This window comes from Rutilus rutilus (assembly GCF_951802725.1).
Source record: "Rutilus rutilus genome assembly, chromosome: 4".
NCBI lineage: Eukaryota > Metazoa > Chordata > Actinopteri > Cypriniformes > Leuciscidae > Rutilus > Rutilus rutilus.
This window is the reverse complement of record NC_140212.1, coordinates 11104646-11127338: the sequence shown is the minus strand read 5'-3', so window position 1 is coordinate 11127338 and position 22693 is coordinate 11104646. Positions and strand designations below refer to the sequence as shown.

The 22693-nt window shown below is 38.3% G+C and overlaps 2 protein-coding genes across 21 annotated transcripts in view; both read right to left on the bottom strand.

The window, feature by feature from the left end:
• Positions 1 to 5317: 5317 nt before the first annotated feature.
• cntn1b (contactin 1b) lies at positions 5318 to 17462 on the bottom strand. The gene is made up of 24 exons (XM_084407487.1): positions 17152 to 17462; positions 15702 to 15785; positions 15281 to 15322; positions 15058 to 15184; positions 14733 to 14914; positions 14526 to 14621; positions 13865 to 14071; positions 13647 to 13746; positions 13187 to 13368; positions 11135 to 11259; positions 10904 to 11021; positions 10604 to 10754; positions 10367 to 10494; positions 9832 to 10004; positions 9629 to 9752; positions 8711 to 8878; positions 8306 to 8455; positions 8060 to 8130; positions 7730 to 7961; positions 7208 to 7320; positions 6946 to 7135; positions 6725 to 6840; positions 6176 to 6332; positions 5318 to 5931 (listed from the first exon to the last, which is right to left on the bottom strand). Exons 2-24 carry the CDS (start codon positions 15754 to 15756, stop codon positions 5849 to 5851), a joined length of 3090 nt encoding a protein of 1029 aa, XP_084263613.1. The 5' UTR covers positions 15757 to 15785; positions 17152 to 17462; the 3' UTR covers positions 5318 to 5848.
• Positions 17463 to 18397: 935 nt separating this feature from the next.
• Positions 18398 to 22693, bottom strand: part of nrcama (neuronal cell adhesion molecule a) — a 50271-nt gene continuing 45975 nt past the window's right edge. For 18 of the 20 annotated variants that reach the window (XM_084406279.1, XM_084406296.1, XM_084406298.1 and 15 more), the window contains 2 exons: positions 22585 to 22663; positions 18398 to 21205 (listed from right to left, as the gene is read on the bottom strand). In XM_084406279.1, coding sequence (XP_084262405.1) covers positions 20971 to 21205; positions 22585 to 22663 — 314 coding nt within the window. In that variant the 3' untranslated portion in view covers positions 18398 to 20970. The other 2 variants (XM_084406283.1, XM_084406289.1) reach the window with 1 other exon arrangement.

Below are 22693 nucleotides of genomic sequence, written 5' to 3'. Positions count from 1 at the left end.
CACAGGTGTTCTGCGTGTGTGTTTTGGTGGGACAAGGTCTTCTCACATTAACTGATACACGTGTGAAAGCAATTCATAGCTAAACAAAGACTAAATAAATACAGTGATGGTTTAAGTTGCAATGTAATTGACCAAGCATTAGAGCTTTTATTTGTCCTTGTTACACATGTTATATGTACTTACTATAGTAATGCAAGTAATATGCATAATTACATTCAATAAACCCTAAACCAAACCCTAACTCTATAGTAAGCACATGTTAATTATTACTCAGTACTTAAATATGACATTACACAGTAACAAAGACACCTTAAAATAAAGTGTAACCGAGTTTTTCTTCCATATTGTGACATACATTCTTGGTTGTTGATTGGATGGAGGCAGGATGGCTGAATTTGTAGGAAATTGTAAGAAATCGAAGGGGTTTAAGCCGACTAAGGCCTGGTTTCACAGACAGGGCTTATAGGATTAGTTCAATTAGGACATTTAAGTAGCTTTTATAAACATTACTAAGAGAAAATCATTACTGGAGTGCAGCTTGAGACAAAACAATGGCACTGACATATTTTAAGATAGTTTCTTTCAGTTAAAACAGCTCAAACATGCATTCTAGTCTGGGACTATAGCTTAGGCTAAGCCTTGTCTGTGAAACCGGGGGTAAAGGTTTGAAAAAGTCTGGCATACGTCATCAAAGTCTGTCTTTCACCGGAAGATCAAGTTGATAAAAAAAAGGTAAGAAGTAAAACATGCATGGATGAATCAATCACAATAAGATCAATTAGTTGCATAATAGAAAACACAGTGAATTTCATGCCAACTTTACAACAATTCTAGGTTCACTTATTTCCATGTCCACGGAAGTTAAACTCATTTGACCGCATCTGTTACAGAAAATAATTTTGACTTAATTTTTTTTCATCTACATTTATTATTCAACAATGTGAATACACCTCTTATATAATAGCCATGATTTTCATTTCTGAACTTTGACATTTACGTTATGACCATAGAATGAATGACCCCTGAAGAACCTCATGACTATTCCAAAGTCTTTTAAAATATCAGATAATTTGACCTGACATGGAAGGTTAGTTCAGGTTATAAAATGTCACATGCGACAACCACCCTGAATGATTTTGTTTTACTATTTGAGGTAGGAGTGCATGGAAACCAACAAGAGCTTAACTTCTTATAAACCCATATAACTCCAAAGCACTACATAATGCATGACTATCACTGTAACACACACTTCAGCTCATCTGGTGCGCAGTGATGAACACGAGTGACATCTCCACCGTCGATCTGTCTCCCTCACAAGCTGCTTTCAGATTGTCAGACCTGTCATTTTGCTTCCTGTCACTGTAGGCGAGTGATGACAATTCCTGTGCCTTGAGTTTACAGTACACCCCCCTCTCGCCTCTCTTTCTCTGTGATGAAGGGGCTTTTAATAAGGTAAAATACTGCTGTAGAGAAGACTGCAGGAATTATCTGACAGGAAACACTCACTTCGAACACACAGTTTTGACATTTTAGACAAATTCAAGCTCAGTAATTCCAACAGGGTGAGAGAAAGAAGTTGAGCTTGAAAAAAATGATTCCATCCAAACCTCTCCAAGGAATAGCTCACCCAAAAGGTTTTTTTGTCTTCATGAAAGCACGAATTAAGGGGAAAATGCCTAAATAATTTCTACCTTAATACATTTATTGTGCCAAGCTGCTCATACAAATACATATCTGAGCCTTCTGGAATCAAAAACTGCCCACAGAATACAAAACAGACAGATTCACTTTAATGCTCCTAAGTCTATTCCCTGTCTTCACAGTCTGTATCCATCCTCAAAACTAATTCAAGGGTTGGATTTTCGAGAGCATCATTCTGTTCCCAGCATGACATGAACAGACCTGCACTGTGTTAGACCGGCCTCAGAGATGCATCTGAACACACACATGCACGCACGGCATCAGACAGACTGAGAGTGTGAGAGTGTTGGCGAGAGGTTACTAGATAAGAGGACAGTGACTCTCAACAATGACATACTGCACTCTTTCATTGTCTCTCTCTCTTTGTCTCTCATATTCACCCTTTCCACTGAAATGCTATGTTGATGCTCATATTAAGCCCAGAACACTAAAAAAAGATGGTTTAGCCCAGTATAATAATTAAACTTACTATAATTATGTTCAAATGTTTCAAGTATATATTACTATATATACTGTATGTGTGTACCATTGTTATAATGAATAAATATGACATAAATAAATATGAATAAATTCCTAATAATAATTTTTTTCCAGATGAATCTCCCAAATGCCTCAGACAATACTGGTTGACATTTTGAGGGTGGAAGGTTTAAGAGACCGATGCAGAACCAAATTTTCCAGGCTCACAACCATCTTTCTTCATGGAGATGGGACTGGGACAAATTGGGTTTCCACAGCATGTTTGTGGGAATAGGGTAAAACATAAACATGAAATGAGGCTATCTTTGTCCATAACTATCACTAGCAAGTCAAAATGAAATAAATTAAAACCAAATGCCATTTTGATGTGCCTTAACAGAGTATTAACTCAATCAAGTACAGCCGGTTATCTGTGCTTGGCTGTTGATGCTTTAGGCTGGATATAATCAGTGGTTCAGAACTCATTTCAGAATTCTGGGTAATCCTTAATTACGCTGGGAGATGATGGTGTTGATTGCCATCCGCCTTGCCAAGCTTCGTGCAGAAGTGGAAAATTGTGATTTGGAAGGAAGAGCCAATGGAGGTAAAGGGTCTCGCAGCAGGCGAATACGGGCAAAGTGCTGACAAGCCAGAGAAAAGATTTGAAAAGCAATATCAGACTGAGCACACAAAAAAAACTCAATATTTTCTCTAAAGGAGGTGAGCTTCAATTGTGGGCCGTAAAACGCAATCGATCACCCCTGTAGAGTCACGAGTTAAATGAATTTATACAACACATTTGGTTCTCCGAAGGCTTCATTTTCAGATATGCCTGTTCGTTGCATTAGGGGTGAGAAATGCTGTTAGATTATCCTAAAAAAGATGTCACGAACAAGCAGATCAGCATGGGATATGTTGAAGTCGAGGCACAGAGGAACACGTAGCGCTTCTTTATACTGTGCAAACAATCCAATAAAAACGTCGGCACAACCAGCAATTACGTACATATATGACACCCCCTGCCAAACCAATAAAACTACAGGGGGTTTGACAAGCGCCGTAACGCTTTGGTGTGTATTATGAATGACAATCCGCATCAAACCGGCCCAGGAGGGTTGTATAAGTCATATATGTCCTCACCGAGACCCCGCTGAACTCTGAGATTCGGCGGCCCACTTCTCGAAAAATGCTTGCCGCTGCACCGCAGGCCCTGCCACACACATAGAGTGATTTATGATCGTCTGTCAGAGTTAATACGGCCTATTTTACATGCTCCCAACCAAGCAAAAGGAGAGCCAGACTCATCCACCAGTGCCCCCATTCTGCCTTTCTGCCACAATGACGTCCCTAAATAACAGACATTGCGATGGCTGATGAAACATTGAACGTATGGAGCACAGATTCACACTTGATCTGCATAAAATGCATCTGTAGGCGGACACAGAACTATCTGGAAGAGAAAAGGCAGACATGCTTTAAATCTCAACTCTCTTGTCTTCCTGGTTTGTGACATCTTTATAACTCCTCTTTATTGAAGTGTGTTGCTAAAAAATTCAAATTAGGTGTTTTTGTATAATGGTAAGTTACAGTGCTGGGAATCTCACTAACTTTGAATTTTGTTCAGTGCAAGAAACTCAATCAAAAGTCTCAATGTAATCGCAATGCTGTCTTGAAGAAACAACTGAGATATGAACAAGATACATGCACCCAGCCAAAACAATCAATTCATATTAAACATCCACACAACTTACAGAACTTGCATTCTCTGGTAATGCACAAACACTATACCTTACATATAGCCATTATAGGCTATTCAAAAAGGACTTCCACAACCAAAACAACAAAACCTCTGAATGATAAGACAGGATTAAACTAAACACACATATCCATCATCACACCACGTCAAGATGGCCACGTGTGGTGTTGGGGGATGTGTAAATCTGTGCTCTGTATGTCACTGCAAGTGCTGCTTCATTATGAGGCCTAATGATGAAGTTTAATTAATGGTTTATGAAGCAAGATTTGTATGGACTATGAAATGTTTACAGGCATACACACACATGCTCATATGCACACAAAAACTAATCTATCTATGTAATGCAGATTAACTATTCTATACAAACTATTACAATCATCTCCACAAATATAGGCAAAATATGGCCCATTTTGAAGTATATTTCATATTTACACAATTAGACGGGCTAGTAAGCATGTTTTATCATTCTAGACATTATAATACAATTTAATTGCATAAATAATTGGAATAAAATACCTACAGTAAAACATGGAAAAGGATTCATTGTTCGGGCTCTATTGGTCTACTGGTTATGTTATGCTGACATCTACTGGATGAATCCGAGCATCAAGGCAGTGAGCCTTTTGTTAAATGGCGGTACATTTGAAATTATAAAATGATTTAACAGGTGTAAATAAAACCTTAATTTTTCCCAAAAAGATTGTGAGATGAACAGAAAAACTTACTGATTTCGCTTCCAATGTTTGAGTTGCTTTTATGGACTTAAAAGATGTGATTGTTTGTCAACTTTCAGTAGGCTACATTTATATAGGACGAGAAGGTAATATCGCACGTGAAGCACGCTGTGTTCAGGCGTCCTCAAAAAGCCTACCACTAATGGCCAGTAGAGGACGTTTATTAGATTAATTTAGACTGCTTATGGATTTTTAAATAGCCTAAATTGAAGTCTGTTGTTTACATTACCTTAAGAGACTAAACACGTTTTTGTACAAAATAAATTACACACATTCCCAAACGTGAATAATCAAGAACTATCTTGCTAACAAGTTAGCAAGCTAAATAAGCTAAATAAGGACTAAATAGTAGGCTACCACAAGGATGTGTGTTTATGTGCTTGAAGAATCAGACTGTTCAGTTCAGTTAGGCTAGTCCTTAAATAGCAATTTAACATAAAGTGAAATTGGTTTGGTGTTTTAATGAACGAGTAAACTTGAGACATTTGAATTGTTTAAAACTAAATACCTTTCATGCTAATTGTTACATAGGCCTAATTTATCAGACATGTATACTCAATAGATTTCACAACAAAAGATTTGTGTCTTTGAATTAAAAAACGTGCCACTAAGAGTAACTATGGTGTTTAGGCAAAAAAATATATCAGCATGATTCAAACATTGTTTTCAGATAGAAACTTTAATGGTATGATTTTAACAGGGTTATGAAATATGGTAGTTTCAATCACATTTATGAGATGAAAACTTGGTAGGAAGACAAAAGAAAAGCAATTTGTTTAATGTTTTCAATGTTTACTGATATACAGATGAAAATTACAGTGTATTAGCAAAATAGTAGCTACTAAGAAAGTCACTTTAAAATCAAACAGTGACAAATGCAGTGCATCTTCTGACATTGAAACAAATGACCAACAAAACATGTTTTGTAATAAATATGTCTTATGAATAACTGATGGAAAGTCATCAAAAAATTTGTTACCATATCCTGATACTATATATTTATTTTACAACATCATTTCATTAGTTGATTGTGGGCATTTTGTAAGGCAAATCAAGAGGGTAAATACAAACAATTTTTTATATTTTACACTCCCAAACAAACTTTATCTTCACCATGAAAAACATCCCTGTAAGGAAATGCAATCAGACTACATTAGGATTGTTTTTCAGAAGCTGATTTTGTTGTCTTGTTGTTTGCCTACAGGCCTAAATTCATCCAGCCCAGAGTCAGCAGCAAGACAGAGGCAACACTGAGAGATTCAGCACCCAGAGCTGCTTTACCTGAACACAATACAAAACAATAATAAGAAAGACAAGTATAACGGTTAGATCTGTGGAACAGTGTCAGTCTGAAAATACTGAAAAGGATAAGACTACATGAGAGGGATTTCCGATCTTGAAGTGAAATATACTTTAAATTATGTTGAACTTTTTGCCATCATCAACATTGGGGTAGGAAAATGATGAATGAGGTGGATCAATTTTTTTCTCTCATCCTTATTGATTAGTGAAAGAAAGTATTCACCTTGTACTCTGATCTGTGATATGGGTCCATCACCTCCCTCACAGCGGGCTCGGACCTCTATGACATAATCGCCGGTCTCTGGCATGGGAAAGTCGATGTAGTGCCTGCCGGTGGTGTAAAGCTTCCCATAACGCTCTCCTTCCTTTCGGAACAAAATCTAAAAGAAAGATACAAATGGTTACAATATTTCTAAAGTATCAATACACACAACAAAATCAGTGAAAATTTAATAAAATAAAAAAATATAAATGATAAATTGAAATAAGAGTATTAAAATAAGGTTCTAGTAAAATAAAATAAAATACATTAAAATAAAGGCATTCAAATAAGGTTCCAGGAATAAAATAGAACTAAATAAAAAATAGTATAAAGGATGAATTAAAATAAAGGCAATAAAATAAGGTTCCAGAAAAAAACTAAATAATAAATAAAATAAATGATGAATTGAAATAAAGGTTTTAAAATAAGGTTCTAGTCATAAAACATTAAGATTAACAAGCCATTAATGAATGTGTCAACAGAATACTAGGTAAAATATAACCGACTCACCTTGTAACCCTCCACATAGGACTCATTCCAGTAGTTATAGATGTGATCCCAATACAGATAGAGCCATTTGCGTGTAAAGCTGACATATTTGTAAACTCTCAAATTACGACTTGGAGCTGGAAAGACAATACACATATATTATCAGTACATTTTAGCTCTCGTTTCAAATGTAAGGCCTGTATAAACCCATGGGCAAGTGATGTGAAGTGCAAATCTCTTACGGGGTCTCCTGGTGAACATTTCACAGTGCTCGCTGGGCGGTCCGAGCCCGGCTCCGTTGAACGCTCGTACCTCTATAAGGTAATGAGAGTCAGGCCGCATGTTCTCCAGGCGCGTTTGGTTGATCATTCTATGCACAATGACTCTCGAGGCAGCAGCCTCATTATCATCGTACTTTCTCCAGTAACGAATCTAGACACCAAATGAAGAGACATGAGGATCAAAACTTCATGATTATTTTCTATTATTCCACTTAGGACTCACCTGGTATCCGTCGACCCACTTTGGCGGTGCCTGGTAGACTGGTAACCACCAGACCAAAGCCTCTGTAGAGGTGACCTGGCGGGCGTAGACATCTAATGGAGCTTCAGTCGGTGCTGAGAGAGATATTACATGTGTTAAAGGTGCTTGATGTTTTGAGTGGTGTATAAAGACCTTAGAAAAAGAACCGTTATGTTTTTATTACCTTAGAATGAGCCATTTCTATCTACATAAACCACGGGTCCCCTTACACGTTTAGTCGCCATTTTGCGACGCCATGTTTCTACAGTAGCCCTAAACGGACAAACTTCTCTACAGAGCGCGTTGCTTGACTGGCTACTCTCTGCTGTCTCAGACGACGATATGTTTGTCCTGTTTTGGGCACTTTAGCTTATTCAAAAGGGTGGGCCCTACCCCTCGGTTGCGAATTGCTAGATGCCGCTAAAATCTACACACGCTTTAAAGCAAGGATACTTCAACTAATTTATGAGCAAATAAGAGGCGGATACCATCAAACCTTCTCACCTAGGCGTGGCGAGAAGACCACTGCTATAAGACTTGGGGGTCCTTCTCCTTTGCTGTTGAAGGTGCTCACTTTGACCTGTATCTCTGTGTCTGGGGTCATGCTCTCTTTGTAGACGTAGCGTCTCGTCTCAGGATCCTCCATGATTGACCATTTCCACTCTTTATCCTCATGCGGCTTGAACGCCACAGCGTAGCCAAATTTTTTACCGAAGAAGAACTGAGGTTTCACAGGCTGCAATGGAATCAAGGACATGAGGGACACATCAGAAATTTGCCACTGAACACCAATCAACATATATAGCATAAATCCTGCAGCATATGAACACGTACAGTCCAGGTCACGATTAGCTCTCCGGTTATTCCCACCTGACCAATGACGTCATAAGGAGCTACTGTAGGTACTGAGATAAGAGAAAGCCTGGGTGAGTCTATGTGCCTCACAGAACTGATTTTACAATAACACTTATATATCTATGTTATTCAATTTGATTATTTTATGAAGTATTTTTAAAATAAATTATTGCAGATCAATTTTTATTAAATACTGAAAGCTGTACTCTTTCTAAATAAACTCACCGGCATCCCATGTCTTGATTTTAATGGACGGACGGCTGTTTTCCCCAGCTCCAAATTCATTGATGGCATAAACACGGAATTCATATTGCATCCAGGGGTAAAGGTCAACAATGGTTGCTGACTCTGCAGATCCATTCAAAAACACAGGAGCTGGGAAAACAACATTTGTTCACTCTTTGTTCTTATCAAGTTTAGAACATGAACACAAGAGCAAAACACACTAAGATCACATTAAGAATGCATTACGGTCTTCGCAAGATCTTCTCAGATGTGACAGAAAAAGTCAAATCGAATGAACTATATTCTAATACAAAAAACTTCCATTCTGCATTGTTTTACTGTTTTCTAAGAAAATTAGTCGGAAATGTTTAAGATATGCGTTTTGTCTCCCTTTAGTGGACTCACAAGTGGATGCAGTTTTCCAGTCCTCTGGATCCAGGGCGTAAAAGTCTCGTGTTTGTACAACATGCTGGATGAGGGGACTGCCGTGGTCTGATCCCAGACACCATCGCAGTTTTACTGACGTGACTCCAATCTCTTCCACACGGATGCCACCCGGAGGACCAGGCAAACCTGAAGCGAAAACGGTCGATATTCACGACAATGTCATGATGGTCTATCTATTTGATGTAAATAATAATGCAATAATACAAACAGTTAGTTGTTAAACAGATAAACATCACCTCATTGTTTTTAAAGAGTCCATATTTTATATGTCTTGATTTTGTTTTTTGGGGACTACTAGAATAGGTTTTCATGCTTTTTCACATATTTTACATTATTACAGCTCACTTCATGTTCTGCCAGTAATGCTCTGTTCAGTTCCTGTCTCTGCGAAGCCTCTCCTTCTGAAAAGTGCAATGTGCTCTGATTGGTCGGCTGGATCAGTGTGTTGTGATTGGTCAAATGCTTCAAGAGTGTTTTCACGCCCTTACCATATTAACACTGGATTTGGGGTGTAAAAAACTACATCTCTTGGACATGGCGACAACACACTCAACCAGGCCTCACCCCTTTTATTGCGCAAACCTTGGGCGGGAATTATTTAAATGAGGACTATTGTGACACGTCCATTCCTGGAAGACTACAAATCGAGGTGTTTCAGGGAGTTCAGAAACAGTGCACACATAATATAGAGAATAACTCCCTTTGGAATGGGCTTTGTAACTTTGCAGACCTTTTCATGCTCAAACAGCAACATCACACACTAAAGAAAGTTGAAAATGTAGAAAAGAATAATAGGTCCTCTTTAACATTTATCTTCAAGTTTTTAATCATATGCACATATCATAAGCTAGGACACACACAGTTGAAATCACCAACCTTTGACAAAAACGTCAGCTTCCGCGGTGGCGTTGTCCACTATAGTCTGAGCTGTGCAGGTATAGTGTCCTGCGTGCCTCACCTGAATATTCTTGATCAGCAGGTCTCCACTGTGCTCATGACCCTGCAAAACACACACAAACAATGAATGTCCTCCTGTATTTCCCATCAACAGAACTCCTGGGATTGTTGCCTCTACTCACCATGAGCTGCTCGTAGTGTTCGAAGTCTGTGAAGAAGTTGATGACGTAGGAATCGACAGTCCAGATGAAGGTGATGTCCAGGCTGGGGTCATATGATGCAGAGCACTGGAGAACTCTACTGTCACCAACAACTGCCTCAGTGTCTGATGGAGCCTCAGTAATCTTGGTGGCCTCTGAGAAAATTAAACAGACGCAAATGCATACACCTCATATTAACTGAGAGGCTATATGGAATATCGATAAAAGTGAAAAACATATAAAAGGAATATTTACAAAAGTGACCAGTCACAAAATCCTATGATAAATACTAATAGATTTACATACATTTTAACCTAAAATCTTTATGCTGATAAAAGAGTAAATAAAATGCATCAACTATCTAAATGCACTTTTCAGCCCATAATAATTATATTTATAAGATAATCTAAATTAATTTCAGCAAATTATGTTAAAATTCTAACTTTAATTAATTAATTATGGTAAATTTAAAAAAAAAAAAATTTGTGTAAGTGAGGAGATTTGAATTTTGTCTGACCGGTGATAGTGAGGGTCCCTGTGCTGTTGGATTTGCCGCGGTCATTCTCAGCGTAACAGGTGTACGAGCCCTCATCACTTTTTGTTGCGTTCAGAATCTCCAGACTTCCATCATCCCAAATTAACATCCTGAAAAATAAGGATGAAAAGAGATGATGATGATAACTGTGGCTAAGCTTCTATCATCACCACAATTTACCTGTAAGTAAATGCATGTATTTAACATGGACTGACTAACCTTGAAGAGTTGGTCAGTAACTCTGAGCCTCGTTTCCAGATGAACTTGGGTTTTGGAGCAGCACGGGGGTTGCACTCTATGACCACACGTCCATTTTCAGCCCCTAGCAGAACCTTCTTCACTGGATTATAAATGAATGTTGGTGCACAGGCTGTGAAGAGACCATTGGAGACACTCAACCTTCAAAAATAGTTATGTGCCTTTTTTAAATACACCTTCAGAAAAGTGCAGCTCTTTCTATTTTTCTATGTAAACTACTACTTCAGAAGCACGACAGTAAAGAAGTATTTAAAAGCTTACAGACGACCCGAAGCTCTGCGCTGGCATAGATGGTCCCCCATTCATTCTCAGCAATGCACTGATACATGCCTGAATCCTCAAACGTGAGGCTGGAGAACTTCAGCTCCCCTTTGCCGTACTGGAGATCAGAAAAAATGTAGCAGAACACACAGGATTGCCTGACATAAAACATACTGAACAACTCGAAGTTCTCATATGGGTTTTCCACAGCAAATAAAACAGGGTATTAACCGAATAGCCATCCTTCAGCCAGCGTATCCATGGTTGGGGCTTCCCCACGGCAACACATCTGAGAGTGAGCTCACTACCAACATCTTTCTCTGTGTCATTGATGTGCTCAGCCCACTCTGGAGCACCTGAGGAAACAATGTAATATAATATAATTAGTTCTGTCAAATCGATTAAAAATCGATTAATCACAATTAATCGCATCTAACATATATAATATGTGTATATCATAGACTGTAAAAAAAATGGACGTAGTGTCCGTGACGTCACCCGTAGGTTTCTGAAGACTGTTTTTGAAGCCTAAAGTGGGCGTGGCCGACCGTCGCCATCTTGGTAGCGCGTCACTCCCGAATTTATTCATTTTTACAGTCAGACAATGAACTGAGGTAACGTGATGGCTAACAGACAGCAGACAAACGGCTAATGATGACTAATGACCACAGCAGCGGGAATCCACCCGTCACTCTAAAGTGGACACCCTTAATTATGCAGAAATTTTAAGGCTTATTATAATTTAAATGGATGAATTATAAAAAAATTCACCCCCCTCACAGTTGTCATGAAGGGAAAAATAAGCTAAATAGACCAAAGCCACTTTTTGCACCAGGCTGTAAACATGTTTTTTTCTGCTGTAAAGTTGGGCATTTTAACATGGGGGAGATGCAGATTTGACTCACTTCTGCATCCAGCCTCAAGCGGCCAGTCGATGAATTGCCGTTGAATTCACTTCCGTGTTGGTTTCAAGAGCAGCCATATCACCCTGTAGCCCAAGACTGGTTGCCCACTGAAGCTAAACAGGGCTGAGCCTGGTTAGTACCTGGATGGGAGACCTCCTGGGAAAACTAGGTTGCTGCTGGAAGAGGTGTTAGTGAGGCCAGCAGGGGGCGCTCACCCTGTGGCCTGTGTGGGTCCTAATGCCCCAGTATAGTGACGGGGACACTATACTGCCAAAAGAGCACCGTCCTTCGGATGAGATGTAAAACCGAGGTCCTGACTCTCTGTGGTCATTAAAAATCCCAGGATGTCCTTCGAAAAAGAGTATGGGGTGTAACCCCGGCATCCTGGCCAAATCTGCCCCTTGGCCTCTGTCCATCATGGCCTCCTAATCATCCCCATACACTGATTGGCTTCATCACTGTCTCCTCTCCACCAGTAAGTTGGTGTATGGTGGGCGTTCTGGCGCAATATGGCTGCCGTCGCATCATCCAAGTGGATGCTGCGCATTGGTGGTGGTTGAGGAGATTCCCCCCTTCCATATGTAAAGCGCTTTGAGGTCTCAGAAAAAGCGTTATATAAATGTAACGAATTATTATTATTATTATTAAGAGAGAGACAGGGAGGTTGCCGCTTGGTGTATATATATATATATATATATATATATATATATATATATATATAATGTAAGTGTGTGTGTGTGTGCATATGTATGTGTGTGTATATATATATATATATATATATTTATATACACATATAGTTATATGTTTACAAACTTTTGTTAGATGCGATTGTTTATTTTGACAGCACTTTATATTATAATAATCTAAGATAATCTAATATAATATTAGTTCTGTCAAATCGATTAATCACGATTAACCGCATCTAACATATGTAATATGTGCGTATATATATATATATATATATATGTGTGTGTGTGTGTGTGTGTGTGTGTGTGTTTACAAACTTTTGTTAGATGCGATTAATCGCGATTAATCGTTTTGACAGCACTTTACAATATAATATAATATAATATTATTAGTTTTGTCAAATCAATTAATTGCATCTAACATATATATATATATATATATATATATATATATATATAATGTGTGTGTGTATATATATACTGTATATATATATATATATATATACACACATACACACACGCATATATATACACAGTTTTGTTAGATGCAATTAATCGCGATTAATAGATGTGGCAATAATATAAAATAATATAATTAAATGCTTTCTGTAGTTGTATAAAAGACATGTTTAACCACCAAATGCATAAAACAGAACTAAACCAGAGTCTGTTGAATTTTGAGTTTGTGTTACCCTCCACATAGAGCCACTGTCGATACCAGTCCATTCCCTTAACGTTGAGCGTCTCACACTCGTAGCTGCCCTCGTCCTCGTACTGAACATTAAGCAGGTGCAGTAAAGCTCCATTCATGCTGACCTCATAGTTGGGCGGGAGATCAGCGTCTAACTTCCTCCAGCGGATATGTGGGAGAGGACTGGAAGGTATAAAGATTAAATTTATATGGTTAGAAACAACCCTAAAACGAGCGAAGAACAAATCTAATGCTATTGTGCGAGTAACAATGCTTCATTAACAAAACAGTACTATTGTATTACAATGTTTTTATGATATGTGCCATGATTATATAATGATATTCTTTGAAATACTGTTAATACTATGGTGTATTCCTACAGAACCATTGTAATGTAATACAAAAGTACCATGGTATCACCGTTCAGACTATATGAACAGCATCCGCCTTTGTTGACTCACTTTCCAAGGGCAAAGCACTCCAGAGTGATGTTCTGTGCTACCAAAGCATAAGTCTTGGGAAATTTCACACGGATATCAGCAGGATATCGCTTCACCTCCTCTGTGTAAAGGGCAGAGATGAAAAGCTAAGTCATAATTGACCTTTAGAAACAACAGTGCTCTCAGTAAGGCAGTTATGAGTAAAATCTTGGTATTGTGGGTAATGAGAAAGCACTCACTCTCTATTTGTGGAATCAGAGAAATCGGCATGCTGAAAACACTCTTGCCGATGGTGGGACTTGAAACAAAACAAGAATAATTCCCGACGTCTGATGCCTCGACTTTAGCGATGTACAGATTCCCAGTGGTCTGAGACACGAAACGCCTCTGGTCTGGGAGGATGAAGTTGGGGAAGTCGTTGTAGATCCAGCGGAACATCACCTCACCTGGGAGACAAACAAAACAATTGACAGAATTGAGATTTAAGTTGCTGGAAGGCAAGTGTACATTAATCATCTTTTTTAGCACATCTTTTTTACTATGTATGATTGTTAGGCAACTATGGAAGCTTTACTCCATGGAGTAAAAATAAAGTCCAGAACTGTGGTATAAAAAGTCACAATTACCTTTTTTTTTTTATTCCATAATGGGAAAAAAAGCTTTCATACTCACTTTTTTCAATAAATGAATATACAATTATTTACATTTATTTTAATGATTACTTATTTCATTTTAAATGTAGTTTTTAATTGTATTTAAAACTGTGTGCAAAACCTTCCATTAAATGTTAGCATAGATTCACAAATGTTTTATTTGTGATTTTTTTTTACTGTATCATGGTGGTTGTATAAATCTACTAGGGAACTACTAAGAAGGGATCTGTATGTGATCAGGTCTTACTTGGATATCGAGAGGGAGGAGAACACAGCAGGACGGCCCCCTGTCCCTCTTTAACGTTCACCGGCTCTCTCTCATCTGTAGGGAACTGGTTCAGGTCTGCGGCCCGAAAAATAAAAATAAATGAACTGAGGAGAGGATCTGACAAAAGAGACATCTGCTAACAGTTCACAGCCTTTACAAACATAACAAGCCCTGTCCGTCACACACATCCAAATTTGACGGAGGCCTCTTTGCTGATGACGGTGCCGTAGACGTTCTTGGCCACACACACATATTTCCCAGCATGCTTGCTCTTTTCTGGGTTGGTGATGAGCAGGTTTCCTCCCACCAGGCTGAAGTGCTCATCAGGCTGTTCCATTAGTTTAATTTCCCAGTTGTTTAACCACCATCTGTGAAACACAGGCTTTCATTAATGAGCCTTTTCTCAAAAGATTCTTCTTGCAAGTGATAAACACCTCTCTGCAATAGGGATTTTCCCATACAGACAGAGGACATTACAAACAAAGCTCGGGATCAGGAAAGAAAACATTACTTGATGATGGCCGGTGGGTTGGCCCGCACTCTGCAATTCATGGAGATTTTGTTCTCTGGTGAATCCTCCGCGTACACAGTGTCTAGAGGCTCCTCCTCAAATATAGGGCCAAAGCCTGTGGCCTCCTCTGATGGACACGACATGAGCCAGCATTATACTCAATCTACAAAAACCTAACCTAAACCTAACTAACAACAATTGTAAGTGAAAGTTAAAGACTTACTGTCAAAAATTCTGGGTTCAAATATCCTGGGTTTAATTGCAGCTGGAGTGGGAAGAGAACAAATCAAAATTACCAAAAAAGGTAATTCATTTTGTACATATTCAGGTGAATCACACAAACATACACACATAATTTATCATTTGGTATGTTTATTAAGTGGTTTTCTTCATGGGGATTATTGACTGCATCCACTGCATTTTGCATAGAGTACATACAAAAAACTTTTACATAAAGTTCATTCTCATGACTACGGACTAATCCTAACCGGAACTCTATAAGTAAACTTTTTTAAGTTTTATTTTTTAATGTCAGTTTCTACTTTTGAAGACATTCCTATAAATACATTTGGATAAATTATTGGGATAATTCCGTTGCTAAAATTTTGCCAAGTAAACACACACAAACACACTCAGTTCCTCACCGGCCATTAAGAAGAAGTAAGAGAGAACACACAGAAACATGGCTGGGGTCACCATCTTGTCGATCTGACAGTTAAAAACCAGGCCTGATAAAGAGAAAGAGAAAAGGAGAGAGTGTGTGAGGAGGGTGAAGTGCTGTGTAGCTGTCTTGCTCTGATGTAGCAGGCTATAGTTGTGTCCAAAATGGAAATATAAGCAATTTATCACAGCCTACCAACATAACAGTGAATCAGCAAACTGCCTCATCTATTTCACATGCACATAAGCGCATATGAACACATGAAGCAAAAGTAAGTCTGAGTCTTAGTATACACACATGTAATGCAGTTCTAAGAATGATAATGCAATCTCCTTGAAAACGCATGCAAGCATCTCTTTATCTGATGTTGCTGCACTTTTACACTAACCCTTGCACAAGGTTAGAAAGGACATTTTTTGTCTGCCTTGTAAGACGTGTCCATTCATTATGCATCTCAAGAACCGGCAACTCTCACGCACATGCAATTTCAACCTTGAGCATGCACTTGTCTGTCTGTATGCTTGGCCATCCAGCTCTCAAAAGACTGTCCTTGTAGCAAGTTATGCACATGCTGTCTACTTCTATCCATGGTATTTTCACCAATCTCTTCTAATCTCATTGCATCCTCTGATCTGCTGTCTGCTCTTGTCCTGCACACTGGGATTTAGGTCACTGCATGCATGTAAGCTCATTCTAAGGGAGTGGCAGTAAAAAATCTAGCAGCTGCCTGATTAAAAAATATCTTTAAACACAATTAAATACTTTACATTTTTATTTAACAGAGCAATACAAATCATGCCTGATGTCACTCACTATTTTTCGCAAAACCATTATGCAGTGAATTATGAATGAATGAGAATGCCAACGTATTATTAAATGTATATTCAATCCCTAATAAATCTAATAACTGCGTCATGGATGATAACTGATGATAACTATTTAGCGCCGCCCTCCGACATAACACTGTCATTACAATGTATCTTTATTGTTACCAGGAAACCGAGGACTAACTTCTGTCCCGTTTAAACTTTACACAAGTAAATATCATGAAATGAACTCGCATCACAGCTTGTTTCAGCAGAACAATTAGAAAATGTATCAGTATTTTAACACATTATTTTACAATAATTTGTATGAATCCACACCTTTTATTTATTATTAATTTTGTTTGTTTTCATTTGTAATTTAATTGTAATATTTAGGCTATTCTTATTTTATTATGTATTTTGTTTATTTATTTTATGTATTTATAATGTTAAACGGATGACATCAACCGGACTCATCCACCCTGTTCTTCTGCATTGCGGTATTCCAAAACTGCGCGGACACCTCCATCCAGACTTTAGCATGCAGAATAAACTCCTGAAGGTCACAGACAGATCATATTTTTCACCAGAATTCCCTACATATCATTATATCATCAGCAAACTTACCGGAGGAATGTGTTAAATCCTTCGTCAAACCCAACAGAGCTGGATCAGAACCACCGCATCGTCCCGCAGTCCAGCGGGGAGACAGACAGACACATGGCCCGCGCGCGCCAGCCTGCTATTGGATGAGAGCGGAAACTGCGCATGCCAGGACTGATGCTCTCGGAGTCCATGTGCTGCTGCAGTGGGTCTCAAACTGATGGTCGTCAAGGTGATTTTAAGGCATTTGCGAAAGATTCAGACTGTATATGGATTCCGAATGTATATGGATTCCGAATGTATATGGACTAAGATATTTGGTGATTTAAAGTAATGAGAGGCTTATCCACACACATCTGTTCAAATCCACTGGATTAAATTCTTACACACAGGGGGAGGGAGAGAAATTGATTTTTGTTGTTTATATGGAGTAACATCAATGCAGGGAGGAACGTTATGCCATATATATATATATATATATATATATATATATATATATACACACACACACACACACACAAACAAACAAACAGTATTTATATAAATTCAAATCCAAGAGTATCAATCTAATCGGATAAAGAGGCCAAAAGGCTTGAGGCTATTTTACTCTCCAGGGCAGACACATAAAACCTGAATGTGTACTGTAACATTTAGGGGACTGTGGGGTAAGTTGAGCTAGTGTTTGCTTAAGTTGTCCTACTTACTAATGTACCTAATTATATATTGTACCTAACAGGATTTTCTGCTATATTGTTAGGCCATAGAAACATGACATTTTTTCTCAGTCAATAAGAGAATTGAACTTGCCCCACCTTAGAGGTAACTGCGTCAGGTGGTAAGTTGGGTCATTGGAGGTCAATTTTCATTTTAAATAAAAATATTAACACAAATTAGCTTATACAAAAATGCATTATCCACATTTTGATGCACAATATTAACAGTAAAAAGAAAAGGAATATATATATATATATATATATATTAATAACATATAATGAATACATTAATAATAAAACAGCCATGTGAAAGTTTAATATTATTTAAATCAAAAGAAACAAAATGTTTTTTAAAAAAAGGAAAGAATGTTTACACAAAAAAAAAAATACAAAAAGAAAAAAGGCTTTAGCTTTGACTTTAAAAATCACTTCGGCATGCAAAAAACTATATATATATATATTTTTTTTTTTCTTATTTGTGAAGTCACTGTGAATAAATGTTCTTTGATTAAGATAATTATTGTGTACAAGGAATAAAATCAAAAACAGACAGATGGTAGTGAAATCCGGAAACCAACATTTATTTTAATTCTTTTATATACAAAATATTTTTTTGTTTGTTTTGCGATTATATTATAGAGTAAACCATTTCACAGCCTTTCATGCTTTAATTTCATGTAGCTTTAACATTAACCAGAATATTATTTCACACACTACGTTTCACCCGTCTTTGCCCCCTCCGACAAAAACGCATCAAAAGATTCAGCACCCACAGCAGTGCAATCCGGCCTCCTTCTTTGGGGATGCGTCCATTTCTTCTCTTATTTTTCCTACAGAAAAATGTCATAAGCTAGCTGGCTGAATAGAAAAGAAAACAACAGTGCCATTAAAAGAATAAGAGCTGATACGTGTGTGTGAATTCAGGTGGAACACTGTGCGGTTTACTGCAGTGCTACCTTACAGTACGTATACTCAATCATCGGTTGATCCCTGTTTTTCTCACTCATGGGGTTCAGGAAATGGGGGTGTTGTCACTTTTCAACTGGGTTCCTTCCTTCGCCCAAAGTGACTTACAGTACATACATTGCTGGGACAGTCCCTCTCGAGCATCCTGGGATTTTGCGTGAAGGGCGTGATAGGATATCTGATAGGATAGCTCAGCAGCTTTCCCCTGCATCCTTCCATGTGTCTAAATCATTTTGGCTGGATATTTACAAAGCAAATGTCATATCTATACATTAAAAAGCAGACAATTCCAAACTAAAAAACTTGATGCAAGTTATGACAAGCTACAGTAAATCATGAAAATCTAGGGCCTTGCCAAAAAACAGAGGCTCGCCCCATATATACAGTGCACAGACATCCTCAAACACACATTCACAGCCATCACACACACACACACTCAAACGCACACATGTACATATGCATGCCTGCATAAACCGCACATACTCCAGCCATGTTTGACGGCAGCACCACTGCCGACCGTGTGTTCAGTGAAGCCCTGATTTCACTACACTCGACAGCTTGTAATACTTCATAACATGCAATAACATGGTTTAAAAAACAGTTACATGTGAGAATGTGTATATTTCTGCCTACTGGTGTCGCATATGTTGAGATGTTTCCAAGGACAGGCTACTGTAAATACCACAGTCGGATGTTTCCATCGCCTCTATGAGTTGCCATCGATGTGTCAGATCTGACCAATCAACAGCAGTTCACTCATTACAGAAAAGTGGCAGTATTTTTAGCTGTCAATAAGGGGAATGAGATGCCCCTCACCCCAATTTGAGGTGATTTCTGTGGCAGCTGAGTATGTGGACATCATTTCCTGAAGTCTTGCGGTCTTCGGTCAGCCCTGGACTTCGGTATCCCTTGCAGTACTGATATAAAAGGACTCAAAGCGATGAGAGGGACTCGTTTTTTGATTATAGAATAATGTTTTCTACCAAGGCACTAAGGAACCGTGCTGAGGGGCCTTCGTTGCATCCCAAACTGTAAAACCACACCAAGGGCGGTGTGAATTCTGGCGCCCAACGCGGGGCTACGGGTGGCTACATGGCTGACTGGGGGGCCTTCCTTCACAAAAACCGTCCCGGGTGAAGTGAACCTTAACTTAAAAGTCGGTCACTGACTTTTCTTCAGGGATAAAACATCCAAAGAGGTTCGCCGTGAATAAATATAAGGGTGCAAAATGAACCACAAAAGAACTGAAAAAGGACAAAACCACGTCTGCGTGCTTGTGTGTCAAAAACATGCTACCTCATCCCTGATAACCAGTTTTTAAATTCTGTGATTTTTTCGTTTATTCGAAACTTCTGTCTGCCAAAAAGACGCCTAAGAACAGCTTTTACACGTATTACATACTTCACAACAATGCCCACAAAGACATTGATGCCTGAAATGTGCATTATACCGATTTTAACACTGACGACAGAACGTAACAGGCATTAGCTGTGAAGCAAAAGTGGTATCAATACAGTCAGACGAGGTTCACTGTCTCCACAAAGCTGGCTAAAGGTGCGGTCACATTAGCGAAATTTTGGCGAAATTTCACATGCAAAAAGGTCCATTGAATATCGTTAATATGTGGCATGTGGCGAAATCTTTCTCCCTTGCGCAAAATTCCCAAATTCCCAGTGAAATGACTGGTTTTCACCTGTGAAAATTCAGTGAACAACAGTAAATGTGACCACACCTTAATGCTAATTCGCAGAAGGCATGATGTCAATAACTGATTCCATGCGTGTCCAGGGTACAAGATGGTGTGATATAATGCCATCTGACAGTAAATAGGGCCATGTTAATAAAATAGTTTCTTATATATGTCAATTTATATATTCCTATACACATATATTAATATATATGTATGCTTGCAATAAGATAATATGCTTATTACGTCTTAAAGTCATGTGATGTTCACTCTGACCAATCGCGGTGAAGCTAGGACTGGCCCTCTGCTTGCATTTTGCATAATTTCTCACTGTCTTACATCAGGGGAGTTTGTTTTATTTCTTTTTCTGTGTGATGTCAGGGGGTCACAGTGCAATAGAGAATGTTCTCCATAAGATGGTGTGACAAGGGGGAGGGGCGTTGGATGGGTCAAAGGTCATGAGGCGTATCCAGGTAGTCACACAAAGGAGTTCATGGCATTGACCGGGGAAGGAGCCTCCGAACTCTCGTTGCCCTCCGCCGTGTCTTTTTCCTTCTTCCCGCTGTACTGTCCGATGAATGAGCCGTCCTCGTTGAACTGGCCGTCTCCTCCCTCGCCGTAATCTACCAGGCTGTCGTCACTGTCGTCCTTCTTGACCGTGCCATTGGATGGGGTCCGGCTGCCCTTCAGGGGCTTGTGATCCTCCGTATCACTGATGTAAAGAGCAGAGACAAGGGGGAGGGGAGGATATTACAAACAGCACCATTTAAAACTAGATATTGGAGATTGTCCATTTCCAACATGCTGTTTAGTGCAGGTATTTTCACGACAGTCCATAAATGCGTCTCTCCTACATCCGGGAGGTAGTAGATGGTAATAACTGGTCAAAACGTGCATTTGAAAGGGTAAGTTAGGGCACATTCATCATAATGCATAAACCACTTAAACATTTTCACTAAAACAGAAAATGACCACTGAGGATTTCTAAACAAATGCAGCAAAATAATAATATAAATGAAGTAAAATCACAATAAGCAGTCAAAAAATACAAATAACTATGCACTTTTTTTTTTTTTTCAGACTTGGTTGGAACTAAAGGTTGGATTTGGCTTGTCCATGAGATTTACAGCTATTCGTTAAATGATCTACTGTAACTAAGAGATGAATAATGGTGGAATTTATGCATGCAAGATTTGCAAAGCCCCTCTTACCTTTCTAAAGACCTGAACTCCCCCCAATATCAAAACACACAAGAGGAACAAATGAGACAGACTGACATGTTTGACAATGAGGTTATTACTTTGCAATAAAGACAAACGTATGCAGTGACATTATACACAACAAATGATGGACTTCATGAACAGGACATGGAATGTTAATACAAAGACAAAAAACAAACATGACTGATGACTTCAATTGCAATTCTGATTTGGCATATTCAGAAGCTGAAAATATATATATGTAATTCAATTATTCAATATTTATTCATTAACATTTAATATATAATATTTATTTCAAATATTTGAATTTATGTCCTGAATTAGCTACTGTAAGCTGAGACCAATTCATCAGTCAGTTCCAATCATATCTACTGCATTGCAACAGCAATATGACAATATGACCACCAGACATATTGCTAGAAATTCACACAAATACAAAATAATAAATTAAAAAGAAAAATAAATATCAAAGACAATACATATTAATGATGACACAAAACAAAATCACAGCAATAAATCCAGCATTAATGTAAATCAGGAAGGCAATTGATTTGACATTTAAAATGTGTTAAATAAATTAAAATGTAAAATGAAGAATTTAAAAAAAAGTGTGTAAAATAATTGCATACAGTCATATAGTACACAGCTTTGGTTAAGGATTGTTAAAACGTATAAAAAGGGTTGCTCCTGCTTTCCTCAAGCTGTTTGTGGAGGGGCCACAGATGTTTGCATTCATCTCAGAGGAATGAAAAAATTACATTCTGAATCCCTGAGCAAGAGAAGTAAGTTTGCTTTCAATGAGTCGTGAAACCACAACAAATTCTTATGATTTCTGTCTAGTGATATAAATAACTGTAGTAGTTCTCCTCACCTATACTCCCCAAATGTCCCATCATCCTCTTTCATGGGCTGGATCTCTGGGTCTTGATGGGCATCTTCTTTTTCTTTCACTATGTGATTGGAAAATCAACAAGTTTGCA

Coding starts and splice junctions, on each gene's coding strand:
- cntn1b (XM_084407487.1), bottom strand. CDS start 15,756: ATGGTGACCCCAGCCATGTTTCTGTGTGTTCTCTCTTACTTCTTCTTA. Junction 14,622..14,732: donor GGCCTCCGTCAAATTTGGAT/GTGTGTGACGGA, acceptor TTCGGGCCGCAG/ACCTGAACCAGTTCCCTACA. Junction 8,456..8,710: donor CTGGAAAACTGCATCCACTT/GTGAGTCCACTA, acceptor TTGTTTTCCCAG/CTCCTGTGTTTTTGAATGGA.